At 37.4% G+C, this 17,001-nt stretch overlaps 1 protein-coding gene across 1 annotated transcript in view; it reads left to right on the forward strand.

Annotated features, from left to right (window-relative positions):
• The first annotated feature begins 2,877 nt into the window (after positions 1–2,877).
• Positions 2,878–17,001, forward strand: part of cpxm2 (carboxypeptidase X (M14 family), member 2) — a 32,044-nt gene continuing 17,920 nt past the window's right edge. Inside the window, exons 1-4 of the mRNA XM_008437146.1 lie at positions 2,878–2,959; positions 7,046–7,527; positions 10,909–11,010; positions 15,006–15,115. Coding sequence (XP_008435368.1) covers positions 7,248–7,527; positions 10,909–11,010; positions 15,006–15,115 — 492 coding nt within the window. The 5' untranslated portion in view covers positions 2,878–2,959; positions 7,046–7,247. The remainder of the gene's footprint in view (positions 2,960–7,045; positions 7,528–10,908; positions 11,011–15,005; positions 15,116–17,001) is intronic.

Here is a 17,001-nt window from a genome sequence, read left to right on the forward strand (position 1 = left end):
TGCATTTTGTTAAACTGGTATTTTTTTGGGTTCTAATATCTTATTGTAGATTTCAAAAGTACCATGCATTCACAGAAAATCAACTGAGCTTTTTCAAATCAAGAAAAAAAAGAAACAATCATGAATGCCTTAGATAAATGTCCGATCTAGCTCTTCTATTATAGAAACATATGACAAGTGAATATTGATGTACCTCTTAAGTCACTACAAACACATAAACAGACTCAGGATTCATATCTCAAAGCTTTCTGTGTGTCATGTGTGGTGGTGTTTTAAATTGACCATTATCGTCTTTCACACAGTTTCCATGGACACGAGAAGTCCACCGCTAGTTCTAATCTTCTGTGGTCATACAGCAGTCAAACATGTTCACAGCTCAATTCAGTCAGTTTTTCAAAGTCCAAACAGCTGTTTGTATTTWTTWWTTTTTTTTAAGAAAATATCCCCAGCCCGCAAATTAGATTCAAGAGATTAAACCTGCAAATACAGATTGTTATATTCTTCCTGRTGTCAGTAGCRTGAGAAACAGATATTTTTAAAGAGACACACTTCAGAGTCCTACAATCATTATGGTGTGCTTAGTTTTGGATCACAGAGAAGTGAAGTATGCATTTTGCCTGATTAAGTGGACACAGCATGACGTTTTAGTTATATACTTAATATTTCTATATGATGTGTAATATTGCCTTGCAAAACGTTTTGCATCTGGCTGTAATACGAGAAAATCTGAGGAGTTTGCTGCAAGAAAACCTTTGCAAAGCACAGTCACTTACTTTTGCTTACTTTCCGAGGGGATAAGTAACACGGTGTTGCTAAAAAAAACAAAAAAAACAACCTGTCTTTTTAAAGTATCCAGTATGATCCTTACCAGCAACGTATTACTGTACATTAATCTTTTCCCTTCTCAGATTCTTTTAGTCACCCTTGCCTTTTCATCAATTACAAGGTGACAAAGTAGCAGCAGGGAGGTTTTTGCAGCTTGCCACAACACTGTCATTGTAAGCACCGGCACCCAATTAATGGGAATACAGCCAGGGATTTCTTCCTAGGAGAGATTATGCGTGGAGGCAGGAGCCGTCACTCTCCTACCTTCGGCGTTCTCTGCTTAGAGAGACGGCTATTGTCAAAACAGCTATGCCTTGAGCTGCTCTGCTACGCAGCCTGATAAGGAGCTGGTTGGTCTGACTCTCTGAGACTAGACAAGGTATTTTAATGCTGACATTCTGCCTGGTTCAAAGAATATGTTTGTGAAATCCTGCAATGCTTTTAAAGATGTTGGTCATGTCTGGGGTTTCTTTAATACATTCTGTAAAAGCCATGTTTCCAGTAATACTGACGCGAAAGAAAAGCAGGTTCTCACCAATGTTAATGAAAGCATCCACAATTTAAAAAATATCTTTTGTTTGCAGTTTTTCCACCTGAGTTGATGTATTGCATCAACGCCAAAACCTTTTAACTCWTTAGGATGTCTCATGGCTGCTTCTCTGAGTAAAACTGTCTTGGGCCAGCCTCTCAGTTTAAGTTGACTACAATGTTTTTGATAGTTTTGTGGTTGTTCCATGTTATTTTAATAATTGAATGATGAACTGAACAGTGCCTGGAGTAGTATTTTATAAACTAACAAACCMCMCGGAATCGTTAGAGAACAATGGGGGAATTTATGGATATAATTTAGGAGCTAATGATTTCCTGTTAATGTGCAGCACAAATTCTAGCTTAACAAGTAAAGCTGAACCATGACATAATCCATATCAMTTGGTTGAATGTCTGGGAACATTCTGTCCTCCAACCTTTTCAGAAAAACCTGCTTTTGAAGCTTGCAAAATGTAAACTCGTCCAAAACCGAGCTACTCTAATTTCAAGAATGATACATAACTCAATCTTATTTGATAGTCCCAAAAGAACATTGTTTCCAAGTTGACTTGTGGTCCCTTAGGATTCCAAGAGGTCACTACAAACACATAAACAGACTCAGGATTCATATCTCAAAACTTGTATGTAGTTGTCAGGCTAACCAGCATATCTCTATGGCACCAGTTCCAAGTTTGGCTTAAAAAGCAGCACCCTCTCCAGTTTTGGATGCAGTTTAAGATTATTGTTGGCTTGGGGGACTGTGACCCGTTCCGTTAGTTATGCTCCATTGGTCCTACACTGAAATATTATGTCCTATGATGGACTTCCAAAGCTATTTTCTTTACACGTTGCTTCCAAGTGGAAATAAAAATAAGTGAAAAGGCATGCAAAGTCCACATAAAAATAAAACTTTACTACTCYGTCAGAAACCTTTGAGAAATATTTGTCAAGTTCACTTTACAAACTTGMAAGAAAGTCTGGATCCTTGCAAAAGTTGTGGGTTAATATTTTTAGGTTCCTTCTGCCACATGTGCCTTTGGGCAAGGACCCACGTTTCCTATTGATCAGTGTCATTAAAGTGTAAAGAGCTATTAGTTTGTCTACAAAAGTGCTGCAAAATCTCATCTATTTTACCAACAACCCTGTGTTACATGAGAACACCTTAAACTAATGACTAATTAATTTGATGGCATATTATTATTTATGCACGTGCAAAAAARCAAAAAACCTGTTTGCATGCGTCACCTGAATCAGGTGTTGCAGCACAGTGCCATCCCAGCAGAGAAAGGTATAAAATTGCTATGCTATGGTATGAGTAAAATTATTCACAGTGTTAGAGTGATAACACATATTTTAAGCCAAAATGACATTGATTTAAAAAAGCAACATGGGTCACATTCATGTATAACTCTAAATTAACTTGCAGGGAGCAAAGCAGTATGAACAGAGCAGAGAACAGGAAGTAGAAAGAAAAGAGAGGAATATAGACCCCATATGGATGGTGTTCACTGACATAAGGAACAGGTGAGGTTGATTACCTGAACAGCTGCGGGAGAGCAGGAACTGCGCTGGGAAATGACAAAACACCTGTGAACAAAAAAAGAAGGTAAATAATATGTAAACCAAACATGACTAAACTAATGAGACATATAAAAATAGRAAAAGGTGTTACAGGTAAAACAGCAAGTAAGTAGAGAATAGTAAACAAAATAAATCAGATGACCAAATTAAAATAGGAACAGGATAAGTTACAAAATTAACAGAAACATCTGCTAAACTTAACAGTAGTTTTTAAGCGCTCAATGAACAGAATATCTAGCGTTTTTGAAGTCCATGCTTTTTATCAAGTGACCCAAATTTAACAAATTAWTGTTAGCTCTGTTAGTAGTGAGGCTATCTGGTTTGCTAGCCTGCACCTAGCTAAAAATGCTTGCCACATGTAGCTTGCTAACTGAAGTTTTAAAGCAAAGTCACCTAAAAAGAAGTGATGAGTGGTGCTCTGTCAGTTGTCACATCATATCTTTTTGGTTACTTGATAAGCACAGACATTTATAAAAAGCCAAATTTGCCCCTGTAAGCAAAGTTTACCCTTCTGTTAGCATACTGGCTCAACTCCATAGAGAAAACTTTGGTAACTGACATTTAGATGTGGCATCTTAAAAAAAAATTTAATYTGTGTATAACCAATCTGATGAACAATTTCTAAATCCAGATCTTTTCTAAATCTTTTTTGTGTCTTGATACCAAATAGTTGATGCATAATGAGAACAGCAAGAAAATACTTTCAAGATGTGTTGCTTAATTAAATGTATCACACACAAATTCAAAGTTTAAAKACTTCTAAGAAGTAAAAGAGATGGAAAAAAAAAAAATTAATCTGCAGACTTCATGGAGAAGACAGACTCAAGATAATAGCAGCCAGGAAAACATGGACAGAAAATGGAAATCCAAGAGGCTTTGCAAAAGAAAAAAACAAAAAACAACTGAGGAGGCTTTTATTCACTGAGGCTCAGAGACAAAACATAAATCAAGATGGATGGTAACTTTTAGACAAGAACGTACTAAGCAGACAGCTTTCAACTTTTCTAATAACTTTCAGTGGCTCTGTTTGTAAAAGTTGTTGACTTGGTTCATAATCATGGAAAGGTGGTTTACTTAACTTTAATAAAACCACAGAGACAAAGTCAAACAATCATGCACATTTTCTGCCCTACATTTGCACAGCTATACATCAATGTCTTGTGGATTTCTCTGCAAACCTGTCTTTGCTGCCATGTGCCACAACATTTAGCATGTCAAATGGCTGAGTTGAAGCTGTTTTGAAGCTGTGCAGAGAAGAAGGATTTTGTATGTCTCCCAGGCCTCTTCATGCTGTAAAGTCTTATAGTCCTCCTGGCAGCCTTTTTCTCATCCCTCCTTCCGTTCCCTCCCCACGTCAGACAGCTGAGGATGGGTGTAGCCTCGATGTGAAGTGGGCGAATGCTGAGCGCCTGCGTGGCTGGCAAAGCATTGTGCCAGCAGTACACAGAGGCTGGCAGCCTTGAGCTGTCCACCCACTCCTGATCCTGTTCCTCTGTGACTCGACTGCCGACTAAGCTCCCCCTTTGTGCTTCTGTTCAGACGCGCTCTCAGTTTCAGGTATAAGTTGGGTTTCCGAGCATCTTTCCAGGCCTTACTGAGCATCTTTTTTTTTTTTTTTCCAGTTGTCATCTAAACTGGTACTCAATCAATCAGGCTGGTTAAGGGATTTTCATCTTTGCATGGCAAGATTTCAAAARCTTTAAATTAAGATCCAATATGCTTTTGCACAGTATTGTCAAAAAGCACACTAAAATAAGATGCATAGAAAACATTGAGCTTTGTAATAAGATCTGTTTCTTTATAATGTTAGTAATACATTATACTAACATTATAAAGGGAACACTTAAACACTTAAACACTTAAGTGAATACTTAAGTGTTCCCTTTATTTTTTTGAGCAGTATAAATAAAAGTCAAAGAAATCTTGCTTTACATGTTTTATTCCAATGAAAGCAAAGCTTCACCAGCTGCTCTATTTGAGTCAGTCTGAGGTAGGGAATAATTAATTAGGAGGTAAAAGCTTCCCGAGCAATACACGATGCTGATGTAATGATCGGTGACACACGAGGCAGCGCGCCATCCCTGTGTAGAAACATGTCTGRCTCCGCAGGCAGTTTGTTTGGGAAAATTTCAAGTGCTTGTTAATGTGCAAAGTGTTGCTYGGCCCTCAGATGTGTTGAGTGAAACAGGCAAAGCAGTGCAAAAAGCAGAGCGGCGTGCTCGAAAGCAACAAGTTCTTCATTAGTGTTTCTCAGAAGTTTAGTTCATGTAAGGCAACGGATACCAATCCTGCTTTCTTTTTTTTTTTTTTTTTAACCATGGCAGATGCTCATAGCTCAGTGATTTTTGTGTCCAGCTGTGTCTCTTTCCTGGACAGTCATTGATGGAGCTCTTGTTGCCATTAACTTTCTGTAATTCCTGATCTTCTTTCCTATAAAATGTGCTGAGTGTTCATTGCTTCTATAATAGTGTTTTTATTTGGTGTGTGTGCATGTGTGTGTTTGCAGGGGAAGGGCTGAGAGGGTGGGCTATGTGATGAACTACAATTGTCAACAACTGTGTGTACTCTATATTTATTCTTCTGCAAAGTATCCTTGGCTTAGTGCTTCTTAGTTTAACTGTGTCTCTTTCACAGACAGTCATTCATAAACGTATTGCTGGCTTTACTTTGTTTTTCTTCAAAGGGCAATGCTGTCTCAGTGCTTAAGTTGTTTTTCTCCTCACTAGAGTCCTTGATAGCAATATTTGTTTGTTTTTTTTCTTCCATTGTCATGACTCTTTCAAATATAGTAACTTAAGTGGCAAAAATGATAAAACTTCAGACTTAACTTAGATTTGTCCTCCAAACAGTTGAGACTTGACTTGAACTTTCTGTTGTCATGTTAATTTCATTAACATGTGTGAAGATTAAAAGGAAGCCTGTATGCATGTGAATGAGTTTGATTATTTGCCAACAGAATTGGTGGATTGTACCAATAATTCACAATGATCTGTTTATCTGCAGCTTTGTGATAATGACCAAATGATTTTTTTTTTCCAAAGGAATGCTGTATTAAATGACATGTATCATTTCAGGACAACATAAACGCAACTTCTTTATGGCCTCTTCTCAAAATTAAGCTAACTGTAACTTTACAAGAACACTTCTGACTGGAAAATAAAAGCCGTGGTTGTGTTTTTCTCCTGGATGGAGCCGATGCTGCCAATGAGATTCTATATTCTCCTCGAGTTTCTTTCTCACAGAAAGTCACCCTGCCTCAGTGTTTGGATGTTTAGCTGYGTCTCTATTGTTGACTGTGCTTTTTAGTCTCATATACATTGTGAGCTCTCCGTTTTTCATTTCCATATAAATCACTCCTGGCTTAGTGGTTCTGTGAGGACCTGTCTCCTTCCTGTTCTCTCCTCTCCAGCCGGTCATGGCAGGTTGCCACTAATATTGAATATGGATCTGTCATAAGGTTCATCCGATGAAAAGGGAGCGGTTCCTTTCTGTAGTTGCTACTTGCTTGATCATGCTCAGGGATTCTTGCAAAGTGATGAAGTCGGATGGGCTTCTGTAAATAAATACATTTTTACATTGTGGCGTTAAAATATCCACTGAGACTGCATCTTAATTTGGAGTGAATTGGATCTGAATAGAACTATATATGTGGGATATATCAGACTGAATGAAATTCAGTATATTTTGATATCAATTTGATCTGTTTGTCTTATAAAATGCTTTGTGGTGAATAGAAGCTTTTGAATTGACACTTAACTTAAAGCATGACTTTTGATCACTACTGTTTGTTAGAATAAAAACAAAGTGATTCAAAAGACTGAATTATTTCTCCTGGTTTAAAAAATAAACTTTTCTTTTTGTTAAAGCAGCTCGTGTGCAAAACAAACTGGGAGGAGAAGAAGATAAGTGTCAAGTTTCTGTCCCCATTTCACCTTTACCCAGACTAATAAAATCGCATTACTAATGTAATGTGTCTGCAAGCTGGGTGGGTTTGAAATGGAGGGAAAAAAAAAAGTTTCTGTGTGAATCACCTGTCTCACTGCCTCCTTCCTGCCTGCTCCCTCATCAGCTGCTGTCTTTGTCTCTCCCTCCCTCACTGTATTTTTCCCAGACCGAGGCGTCCATGGACCCTCTGGCTCCGCTGCCTTCATTACAGACTTGGAGCGCTCTGACAACTTTCTGAACTCTTTGCTTTGGAGGGGAGGGGAAGCGAAAGACGAGCACTTGATGGGACGCAGCACCGGCAGCACCAGGAGGCTCATCTGGAGACTAGATCTTGACTTTCAAACGGAGATAATCCCCCTCCTCGGGCCATGACAGGGCAACTCCTCAGCCTTCTGACCCCTCTGGCTCTGCTGCTCTTTGTAGGGCTTGCAGACCTCAGCCTTGCCTCYGTTGAAGAGGATGAGGATAACTACATGCAGGAGATGCTCACAAGGGAACGGTACAATCAGGTTAGAATGCCGGAGAAGTCCATTTCCTCGACAGCCAACGCACAAGGAGAGCCGAAACAGAAGTCAGCACGGAAAATGCCTAAGGGAGAGATGGGAAATGTCAAGAAGACAGATAAAATCACTGATCCTACAAAAGCAGGTAAAAGCAGACGGCTTCAAATAGTGCTGCATGGAAAACTTAGGTTCTGGTAAAACTTTCAGCAAACTTCTATAAGACAGTGTTGCCACTAGATGACAGTGGATTACCATTTCATATTGTCAATGGCCAGTGTTAAAGTAGGCATACTAGTGTAACTATGTTGCATAAGTTACATATGGTTCCAACCAAACTTCAGTAAAAATATTAATGCAATGTTTTCTATTGGTAGTTTAAAAGCAAAAAGAACAAAATAAACAAATGAATACTTTGATATGTTTATGTGAAATTAACTACAGATGATAAAGTCAGAGTGATGTGAATGTACATTATCTTTAGAAATCAATAACCTCCTTTATAATCCCCTCAATGTGTTAGGAGGATGTGTTATAATCCTCCTCAAATGTGTGTAGGTTAGAGTAATGTTTCTGTTTCCAGCAGGGTCATAAATTCTATGCTAGGCAGAAGTTGCTGAAGCAGAAGTAATATTCACGCAGCAGAAATGTGCACCACAAATGTTAGCATATGAAAAAAAAAACTGAAAGGTGATTGGATGACAGTGAGGGGTGTGATGGKATCTGGTGTTTCTGAGCATATTGTGTTTGAATGAAGTCATGCTGACCTCATGTAGCAGGCATGTGACTTTACATGTTTCAGCAGGGAAACTGTCTGCAGGTGGGACTGTGGGTGGAGGATGAAAGCAAAGCTTGCTGCTCCCCTCTTTTTTGATAAAAAAAAAACTTTCCTCTGGTRTTATTACAACAAATAACGATAGTGTTGATAGGCTCCCATAATAACTGTCAGCAACATAAAATAACTTCTATACGTGTAACCCAGAGGTTGTCAATAGTCCACTTGTTGGATTTCTTAGTGACTCCTCATTTTAGATTCATAACCAAGTTGGACAGGGGAAAAAATACTTAAAGAAGACTGAGAACATATGGTGCTTGAAAGAAGTTGAAGGACATGTGATAACACTGTGTACACATGCCAGAACTGAAAAAAAGGTGRATTTTACAAAGCTTTGCACACAGTAGGTCCATATAATAAAAACAAAAACAGTCTTAAGGCACTTTGCAGGAAAAAAAGTACAACTTTGTGTAGTTACAATAAATTATAAAATTGTAGTTAAACATAATTTTAGTTTCTAATGTCTAGCTAAAGCTAAAAAAAATCTAAATGGCAGGAAATAACCAATATTGTATGTCAAATGTAATAAAGCAATAACTTCTCTATAATGTGAAGGTAATTGTATCTGCAGTATTTTGGCCTCTTAATGAAGCTTTGCCTCAGGGTGTTTAAAAACCACAAGCATAGGTTATTAAGTTCAGTTTTGCTACTTGAGCACAGACAGTATTCTTTTCAAAATTCTTTTTTGACCCGAAATGGCATCGATCCATATCGCTCTACTCAAATGTAATGAAATGCAGGAAGATAAACTGCCTGATGTACCTTTCATCAATTAAAGATGAAGTGTTTTCATTACCTCTGAATAAAAACTCGGCATCAGATTATATTAATATATTTTTAATGTTCAAACTGTTTTGTAAATATAATCCACTTGAGCAATGCAATGTCTACTATCTCAAACTGGTGAGTGTTTATTTAATCAGAAAATGAGCTCTTAAGTTGAATGTAATATAGGACTCGATTTACTACTCCTGTGTCATTGCTAGGCACTGAAGTGCTTAAAGTAATGGCAGAACTTAGAAAGTAACTTTGTAAATTATGTCATTTGTTTCTGACAATTTTGGTTCAATTAGAACTTGATTTTCTGAGTTTAGAAATGTGAGTATACAAGATACAGTCACTCAGTCCTGCAGTGCTGTGTCATTGTTTTTGTTTATGGTTCCAACTGAGGAACTCAAAACAAAGGCTTTCCATATCCAGATTTATTATGGGTACAACATTTTAAAAATCATGCATAGTTGTACTTTGGCACTAAAGTTATGCTTAATGTTATTTTCGGACCATCACACAATATTTTGATCAAACGGAAGTTAGTGGTTTTAATGTGGCAAAATCTATAAAAAGTGCAACCATTTTGGCATAAGTTATGAATATTTCTGTGGACAAATGTAAATTTTCTGTCAATCTAAATGTATAAGGTTTATATTGATTTAYCCATGTGACATTTTGCATTCTTTTATCACAATKKGCTCTGGCGGAGCTGACGTCACATCCACATGAGCGAAATACGACTTTCTTGTTTCCGCTTTGAGTTACCATGACAGCTAGAAAAGACAAAGTGTATTTCAGACGCCAATAAAGCAATACTATGAACATTCTTATCTTCCAAATATAATGGACTTTTGAGTTTTCATGGATTTTCAAGCGATCCTGAATTAAGAAGACGGTGGGTTGTAAATATTCATAGCTATCAGTTATACACCGCACAGCAAAGTTAGCAGCCTTCACTTGACTCTGGATCAGCTTCTTCCGCCTAAAACTACCGGGGGGAGACAGATGGTCAATAAAGGAGTTGTCCCTGTGTTATTTCCATGRAATCACTTCTGTATTCAGCCTGAAAGAGTCAGTGTATGGGAACAGCCAGACAGCYGAGCAACTGATCCGCTTGTACACACTACACMATCCTATTTGAGTTCTTAACAAGAAGCATGCCAAAGTAATAAAACGATATAATAGACCTTAAGAAACACGGCCATATTTTTCTAAAAGCAACAACTTTGAACCTGAACAGTCAGCTGAACTAGAACTCACACCAGTGCTGCCTTACTTTTAAGCCATGGGGCGTGTTGTGCTTCCTCATGCTTCGGAAGCAAAAAGCCAGAACCGTTATATGGTCTCTATTTGACACCAACTACAATAAACACAAATAATATACTTGAAAATAAATACAAAATAAGGTAAAAACATTGTCYGTTAGAATTAATTAAAATGTTTAGATACTTTAATAGCACATTTTTGTAAGAAAAATGTCTGAGAATATTGGCTACTAGCATAAGCTAAAGTTAATGTTAGCCACAAAGTTTAAAGAAAGTAAACCTTTGTATATGTGAATGAATAGCGAGGCATACATCTTAAAATCTTTCTCCAGCTTATTTGTTGGGGCTTGGGATCGATCATTAATTCTTACCTTGGGCAAGCCTTGGGAGTATGGAGCTAGCTCCATATGCAAGCCCCTAGTGTAAAATGCCATTTTCAATAGACCGGAAGTCGCTATATCCCCAAACACGGAAACTGACATGGAAAGAGCCCATACGTTTCCACGACTTGTTTATCACATGCAATTTTAATAGGGGTATCGAAGAAAAGGGTCTCACACTTCTCACAAAATCCTAGAAGAAGATTCATACAAGTTTCTATGATATAATAAAAGATGGAAGTTGACTGTGTTCAGTTTTTTTTTTGTCATTTTCTCAGTGAAAACACCCAACAGAAAGACAGTGAAGAACAAGAAGAGCACCCTGAAAGAATCAAACATCATCTCAGAAGGAGCCGCAGAGTTCAACTCGATGACAGAGGGTGAGTGAAAAACCAGAGCTACTTGCTTGTGGAGGGAATTTATTGAGCTCATAAAATCTATCTTTCCCCAAAGAGTCAGAAACCTATTTCCATCTCCACAGGATCTGTTAGGATGGGATAACAGGACTTCTCTGAGATTACAAATATTTTGGAAAGGTGTAATGTTCTGGGAATAACTATTTTTACTTTGAGGAAGGGTCTGGTTATATAGATGATGCTCTACAGGATAGATTTCAACCACAGAGGCACTAATGTCCTCTTTGRCTGCAAGGTGTTGTGTTGGTTGCAATAAATTTGCAATAAATGGGTTGCAATAAATTTGCTACACTCAGACCAGATACCTCAGTAGCTTTTCTTGGATGCTAATTGAACTCTCTTTACTAAGAGTGCAAAGCACAGGTGCTTTGAAAAATACTTATAGTTTTCAGTGTGAGGATTAATAGGATTAAGGACTATGTAATAGGATTAGATTAATTCCTATCCTTTTATGAGGTTCATCTTGTTAAGTTCTAAATGCACCTTCCACTTTGTAACTACATTTAATATAGTTATAAAGTGACTATATTAAATATCACTTTGTAAGTTATAACTAATTACATTCAACTAGTTATACTTAAATAACTAGTTAAATGTTAACTAGTTATAGTTACATGTAAGTAACTATGACTAGTCATAGTTAAATGTAATATGTAACTACATTTAATAGTTGTCAATTAACTATTAACAATTAATACTTAATTGTAACTATTAAATATTAATTGTAATGTGTAATAGTTACAAATTGTAGTTAATATGTAGTAAATATGAGGCAAYACTTTAAAATAGATGTTCACAGATAATATTCTTATAGTCTGAATTAGATCTGTGTTGCAAAGAATTATCAGAAATGACACACCGCACTTTTCAGATTTATATTTCTATAACGTTTCAAAAACTGTGGATAATTTTTTTTCAATTTGAGTTGTGGCAGAATAAAATGTGAAAACGTTTAAGGGGTGAGAATAGTCTTGCTTTCAGGAAAGGAACATTGGTTCTATGACTCCAAGTAGCTTTCCAATTAATTTCATATAATACATTTTTTATTTGTGAAASTATATGAAAATATAATACATTTTGTATGTAAGGCTTTTTTTTCGTGTCTTCTACTGTTCTCGGAAATCCACAACATTCAAATCTGTCAAGAACTCTTTGTTTAGAGGTAGCTTGAAGCTTCCACTTGATAAACGACATACAATACATAATCAATACACGCAAAGCATAAAAAAGCCTCCAAATGTTGAGAAAATAACCAGATCTCAATGCCCTGCATAACCTCTGAGTGGACTGACATCCCAAGAGCGTTATAGGAAGAGATAAATGTCAGTTTTTCTAAAATATGATTCACATTACACGTTATTGTTGGAGCCAGATGCTTTATTCCTGTGTGGGTCTCTCTGAATTGTGCACAGATGTTGATAATGATTTACGGCTTTGMAGCATGGCAGAAACACATCTGCTTTGTGTGAGTGTGTCTGTGGAGCTAGCCTTGTTGCTTTGGCCTTCCTTCAGTGACGAGGGTTTGTCAAATATGTTGATTGGCAACTCCAGTGTTCGGACAAACATTCAAAAATTAAGTTGTATGAGTTTCCCTGCTTATTCGTTTGGTTTATTAGTTAAACTTTAAACTCCAGTTTTAAACGAGGMACTAACCTTTCCCTAAATAATTGTGTGTTGTTGGTTTTTTTTTTTACATTACATGCTGTCTCTTGCTCATACAAATTTTCATTGYTTGTCCTTGCACAGCTGTTTCCTTTTTCTAATCTACATCATTCCAGTAGTTTATTCCAAACTTCCATGAATAAAATCTGTAAAAAAGCAAGTCCAAATCCTCCTCATGTTTTACCACAGGGAGTTCATTTGTGAAGGGAGTCCTGGCCGTGTGACAGCGACATGTGCGGCATGTGCTGCATGTGCTGCATGTACAAACAGACCAGCGTTGAATCGGAAATTCTTCCTCTGATGTTCCATTTCTGTGCTCTGGCTTGATCTAACCCAAAAGAGCTGCCGACCCGCAGAGATTTCACACGTCAGCTTTGATTTGCCCATTTGGCCCTATTGGTTAGCATCCACTGTAGTGTAAAGAGATGAGAGATTCCTACACAAAGAGATGCATTTAGTCAGCACCATCTCAGTTTCTGCAGTCACTTAAATGCTGGAGTTTGCTCAAACAAACGGCAACTCCCTCCGGCATGAAAGGAAAACCTTCTCAGGCAWGTGCAATTTGAATTTCTTCAGAAGAGATGTTTTGCAGAAGTTTTTCCATAATAAAGACTTGCAAGACAAATTTTTGGAACAAACTATATCGGTGTCTGCTACTCATTCATGCTGAGCTTGTCTAGGACATCTTTAAAGATGACTGCATGACAAAGTGTGATTGCATAGTTTTATTGCATTATTGTAACAATGCCCATCCTCTGATGATCTGGGCATGGCTTGTCTACCACTTTTCTCAGGTCCAGATATCTCTCTACTTGGCGGCACTATATTGTGGCGGATATCTCATGGCTGAGGGAAGTTATAGAGCCTTGCAAAAGCATTCATACTCCATGGATTTATTTAAAGTATTGTTTAAGCGACAGACATAAAGGATTTTTGGTAGATATTATGTGATAAACCAACACAAAGTAAAGCAAAATTGTGAAGTGTGAGGATAAGGATGCACAATTTCCATACTTTTTACAAATAAAAAATCTGAGAAGTGTGGCTTGAATTTGTATCCAGCCCACCTTTAATTGCAGAAGTAATTGCAGTTTTTGGGAGCACATCTCTACCAGTTTGCACATCTGCACACCAAATGTTTTGCTCTTACTTTCATGCATGGTAGCTAAAACACAGAGTAGATAAAGACCAATTGTAAACAGCAGTTTTTCCCAAGTGTTTGAAAATCTTGGACCTTTGCTGAGCTATTTTAACATGAATATATTTTGATCTAAACCACTCAGTTTGAGTCCTCAGGTATCACTTCTCTGCATGTTTTAGACATTTCCCTTCTGCCACACGCCTGACTTGAAAAAGTGTTCTGCAACTTTTGATAGCATRCGATCATTTGAATCTGGTGTTCTGGAATAGAGACGCATGTAAAATATGCAGTRGTCTYTGAGGACTCTGATTACCAATTAGCTCCATTGTCAATTGATTACACTGCACTTTACGGTTCACAGAGTCAYGGGGACTAATCATGTGCTTGACACACTTTTCATATTTTCTTTAGAAGAAAYATTTGTCATTGTGTATCATTTTTCTTTCACTTTGAAATTATGTCTCAAAAACGTTTTAAAATGTATCAAAGAGAGACAGTCTTTGCATGTTTCGACTCAACTCTCTTTTTCTTCTATGAGTGTTGCCTGATTCTGTTTCAGCACAAACTAAAGCTTCAAAAGCAAGTTAYGYTAACTTGCTTTTGGCATAAAATGCTGATTTAGTCAACTCAATAATTTMATTCCGGTTGTGGCTTGATGAACTTTAATAAATGTGCATTCCAAAATTATTAGGTTCTCAAATATTCATAGTGGAAAATTGATAATAATCATGAATGGTTGATATGTTTTGGAGTATGCAAGAGTTTAATCATCAAATTACCACCACAAGCTTCACTTTTCTTTCTGCAGACCCCATTTTTTTGTGGTATAAGGTTGGATATTTTTGGCACCCGAAAAAGCACTGCAATGAGTGAATAATACTCTTCTATTGGCCTGAAACCTTCACTAAATTAGCATTAGAGGGAAGCTGCCTGATGACAGAGTGCTGAGTGCAGCTGCTTGCTGCTTTCCCCCCCACATCTCCAGCTCACAGTGCTAAAGTGTAAAATAGTCATTACTGCTGAAATAAGCTTTCATGGTTCCTGGTGACGGGGGCTGTCGTACACTCTATATGCAGATATGAAGTGTATAGAGTAATACATATTATTACACGTAGCATTAACATCACAGGCCAATTTGTCTTTTCTCTTTGCCTAGAATGCCCTCCCATGGGACTGGAGACTCTGAAGATTGATGACTTCCAGCTTCACGCTTCGTCTACGAAACGCTACGGTCTTGGTGCACACAGAGGTCGTCTTAACATTCAGGTAAAATGGGAATGTAAAGTGCTGCTACGTCTTAGCCAAGCTTAATGGATATGTTGGGGCTTGCATGACAACCTAGGATGTCTCGCGTTTCCTTGATGTTTTTAACTTTCAGGGATGGCTGAGGAAAGACTTCAGTTCAGCGTCATGTTTAATCGTCCCGGAAAGACATATCTCATAAATACCATCTCATTTCAGTAAAAAAAAAAAAAACTCTTAAAGTGGATAAATTATTCAATTGCAACTGTTGAACTCACATTTGGTTTATTAGGTTACCTGCCCAAAACTGAGAAACAACTTGCAGGAACAACTTGTGAACACAAGGCATTGGAGAAGGCAGTCAAATGTTGCTTGAGTTACGACCCTCAAATCTGAGACGTCAAAATCAGACTTCAGTAAATGCAGTCTTTTGTTATTGGTCATATTCCAGCTGTGAACGGTAAAGTTCAGCAAGACTCATCAGGGGTTTATCCAATCAGTAACAGGTAGTCAGGAGAACTGTTGTGCGTGCAGAAATACTGTCAAACTGGGACCTGGCAGGGAGATTTTAAAGGATTCTGTGATGATTCTAGTCTGTATGTAGATTTGCTTGATGAAGGTGCATGTGTGGTTTTATTAAGGGGCCTATTTTTCCCCATTACACTCCCTGCTAGTGGCCTGTGCCTCTGTCTGCCGGTACAAGTTAAGGCCTTTTTTTTTAGTTTAACAAAGTATTTACTATTTAAAACATTGAATTCTTGAAGTCTGAATGGAAAATACGACTTGGGGGGAAATCTATTGAAATAAAAAATCTTGTTTTTTTATGGGAGCCAATCTTTGAGCATGAAGTTTATAAAGCCCTGTGATAAAAGCTAACAATAAATTATATTATTGCCCTTAAAATCATTTTCCAAGACCTACCAAGGAGATGCTCTTTAAATGGAGTCTTCTTGGTTCCCAAGTTGAACTGCTCCAAATCCAGCTCCACAAGTGATGAAATACACAAACACATGGTCTTAATTAAGAAAAACAATGGGCTTGTTGTCTGTTGGATGGGAACATGTGTGTGCTAAAGTGAACAGTTCAAAGGAGGACAGAGATTGTGCCAGAAGAAACATATTGAGCAGATGCTGAAAGGATTAGTTTGAGTTTGGCCAATTTCCAGTCTGTTTGCTTTATTTTCACTTAAAAATAAGTGAAAATAATCCAGACACCAACAGGGCGGTAGTAAATATTTTCATATCAAGATATGACTAAGAAACACAAAGTTTGGAAACTGTTAAAAAGCCTCAACAGAATGGATGAATCTTGATGTTGTGGTAATCCCAACATTCAGACTCTACGGCCAGAATATAAGAATGAAAACAAAACCAGGATAGCCCCAGGCTTTCATCCACTGTGCCAAGTGCTGCGTCCAATTTTAATCTGTGCTTTGTATTTCTTTATCATCGCATCTAAAGATGGATCTTTATGTATTACACCATAGCACATGGTGTAATATTTCTGGTAATTGTAATGACAAAAAAATTGAGTTCCCCAGAAAAATTATTACATAATACCACAAAAGAAAACTCTTTTCTTTCAAATCAAAACATGGCCCTTTCAATGGTGGAAAAGGGTTCACACAATCATGGTGAAAATGCCACATTGACATGTCCCTCCACAAAGTTATGATATAAAGAAAGTAATTGAGAAAGACTCTAATTGTTCATAGAGTGTTTTATCAAGTGTGCTAATGGAATGTTTACAGGAAGGAATGAGTTTGGCTGAAGATGAAAAGCAGAGAGATGATCCTGGATCATCAGCCATAGATAATGCAAAGCTGATACACAATAGTGTGAAAGGGCATTATAACCAGATAAAATCAAGCACTAAGAGTCCCTCAGTTACTTCCATCAATTTGGTCATTA

The sequence above is a fragment of the Poecilia reticulata genome, linkage group LG19 (assembly GCF_000633615.1).
Source record: "Poecilia reticulata strain Guanapo linkage group LG19, Guppy_female_1.0+MT, whole genome shotgun sequence".
Lineage (NCBI taxonomy): Eukaryota > Metazoa > Chordata > Actinopteri > Cyprinodontiformes > Poeciliidae > Poecilia > Poecilia reticulata.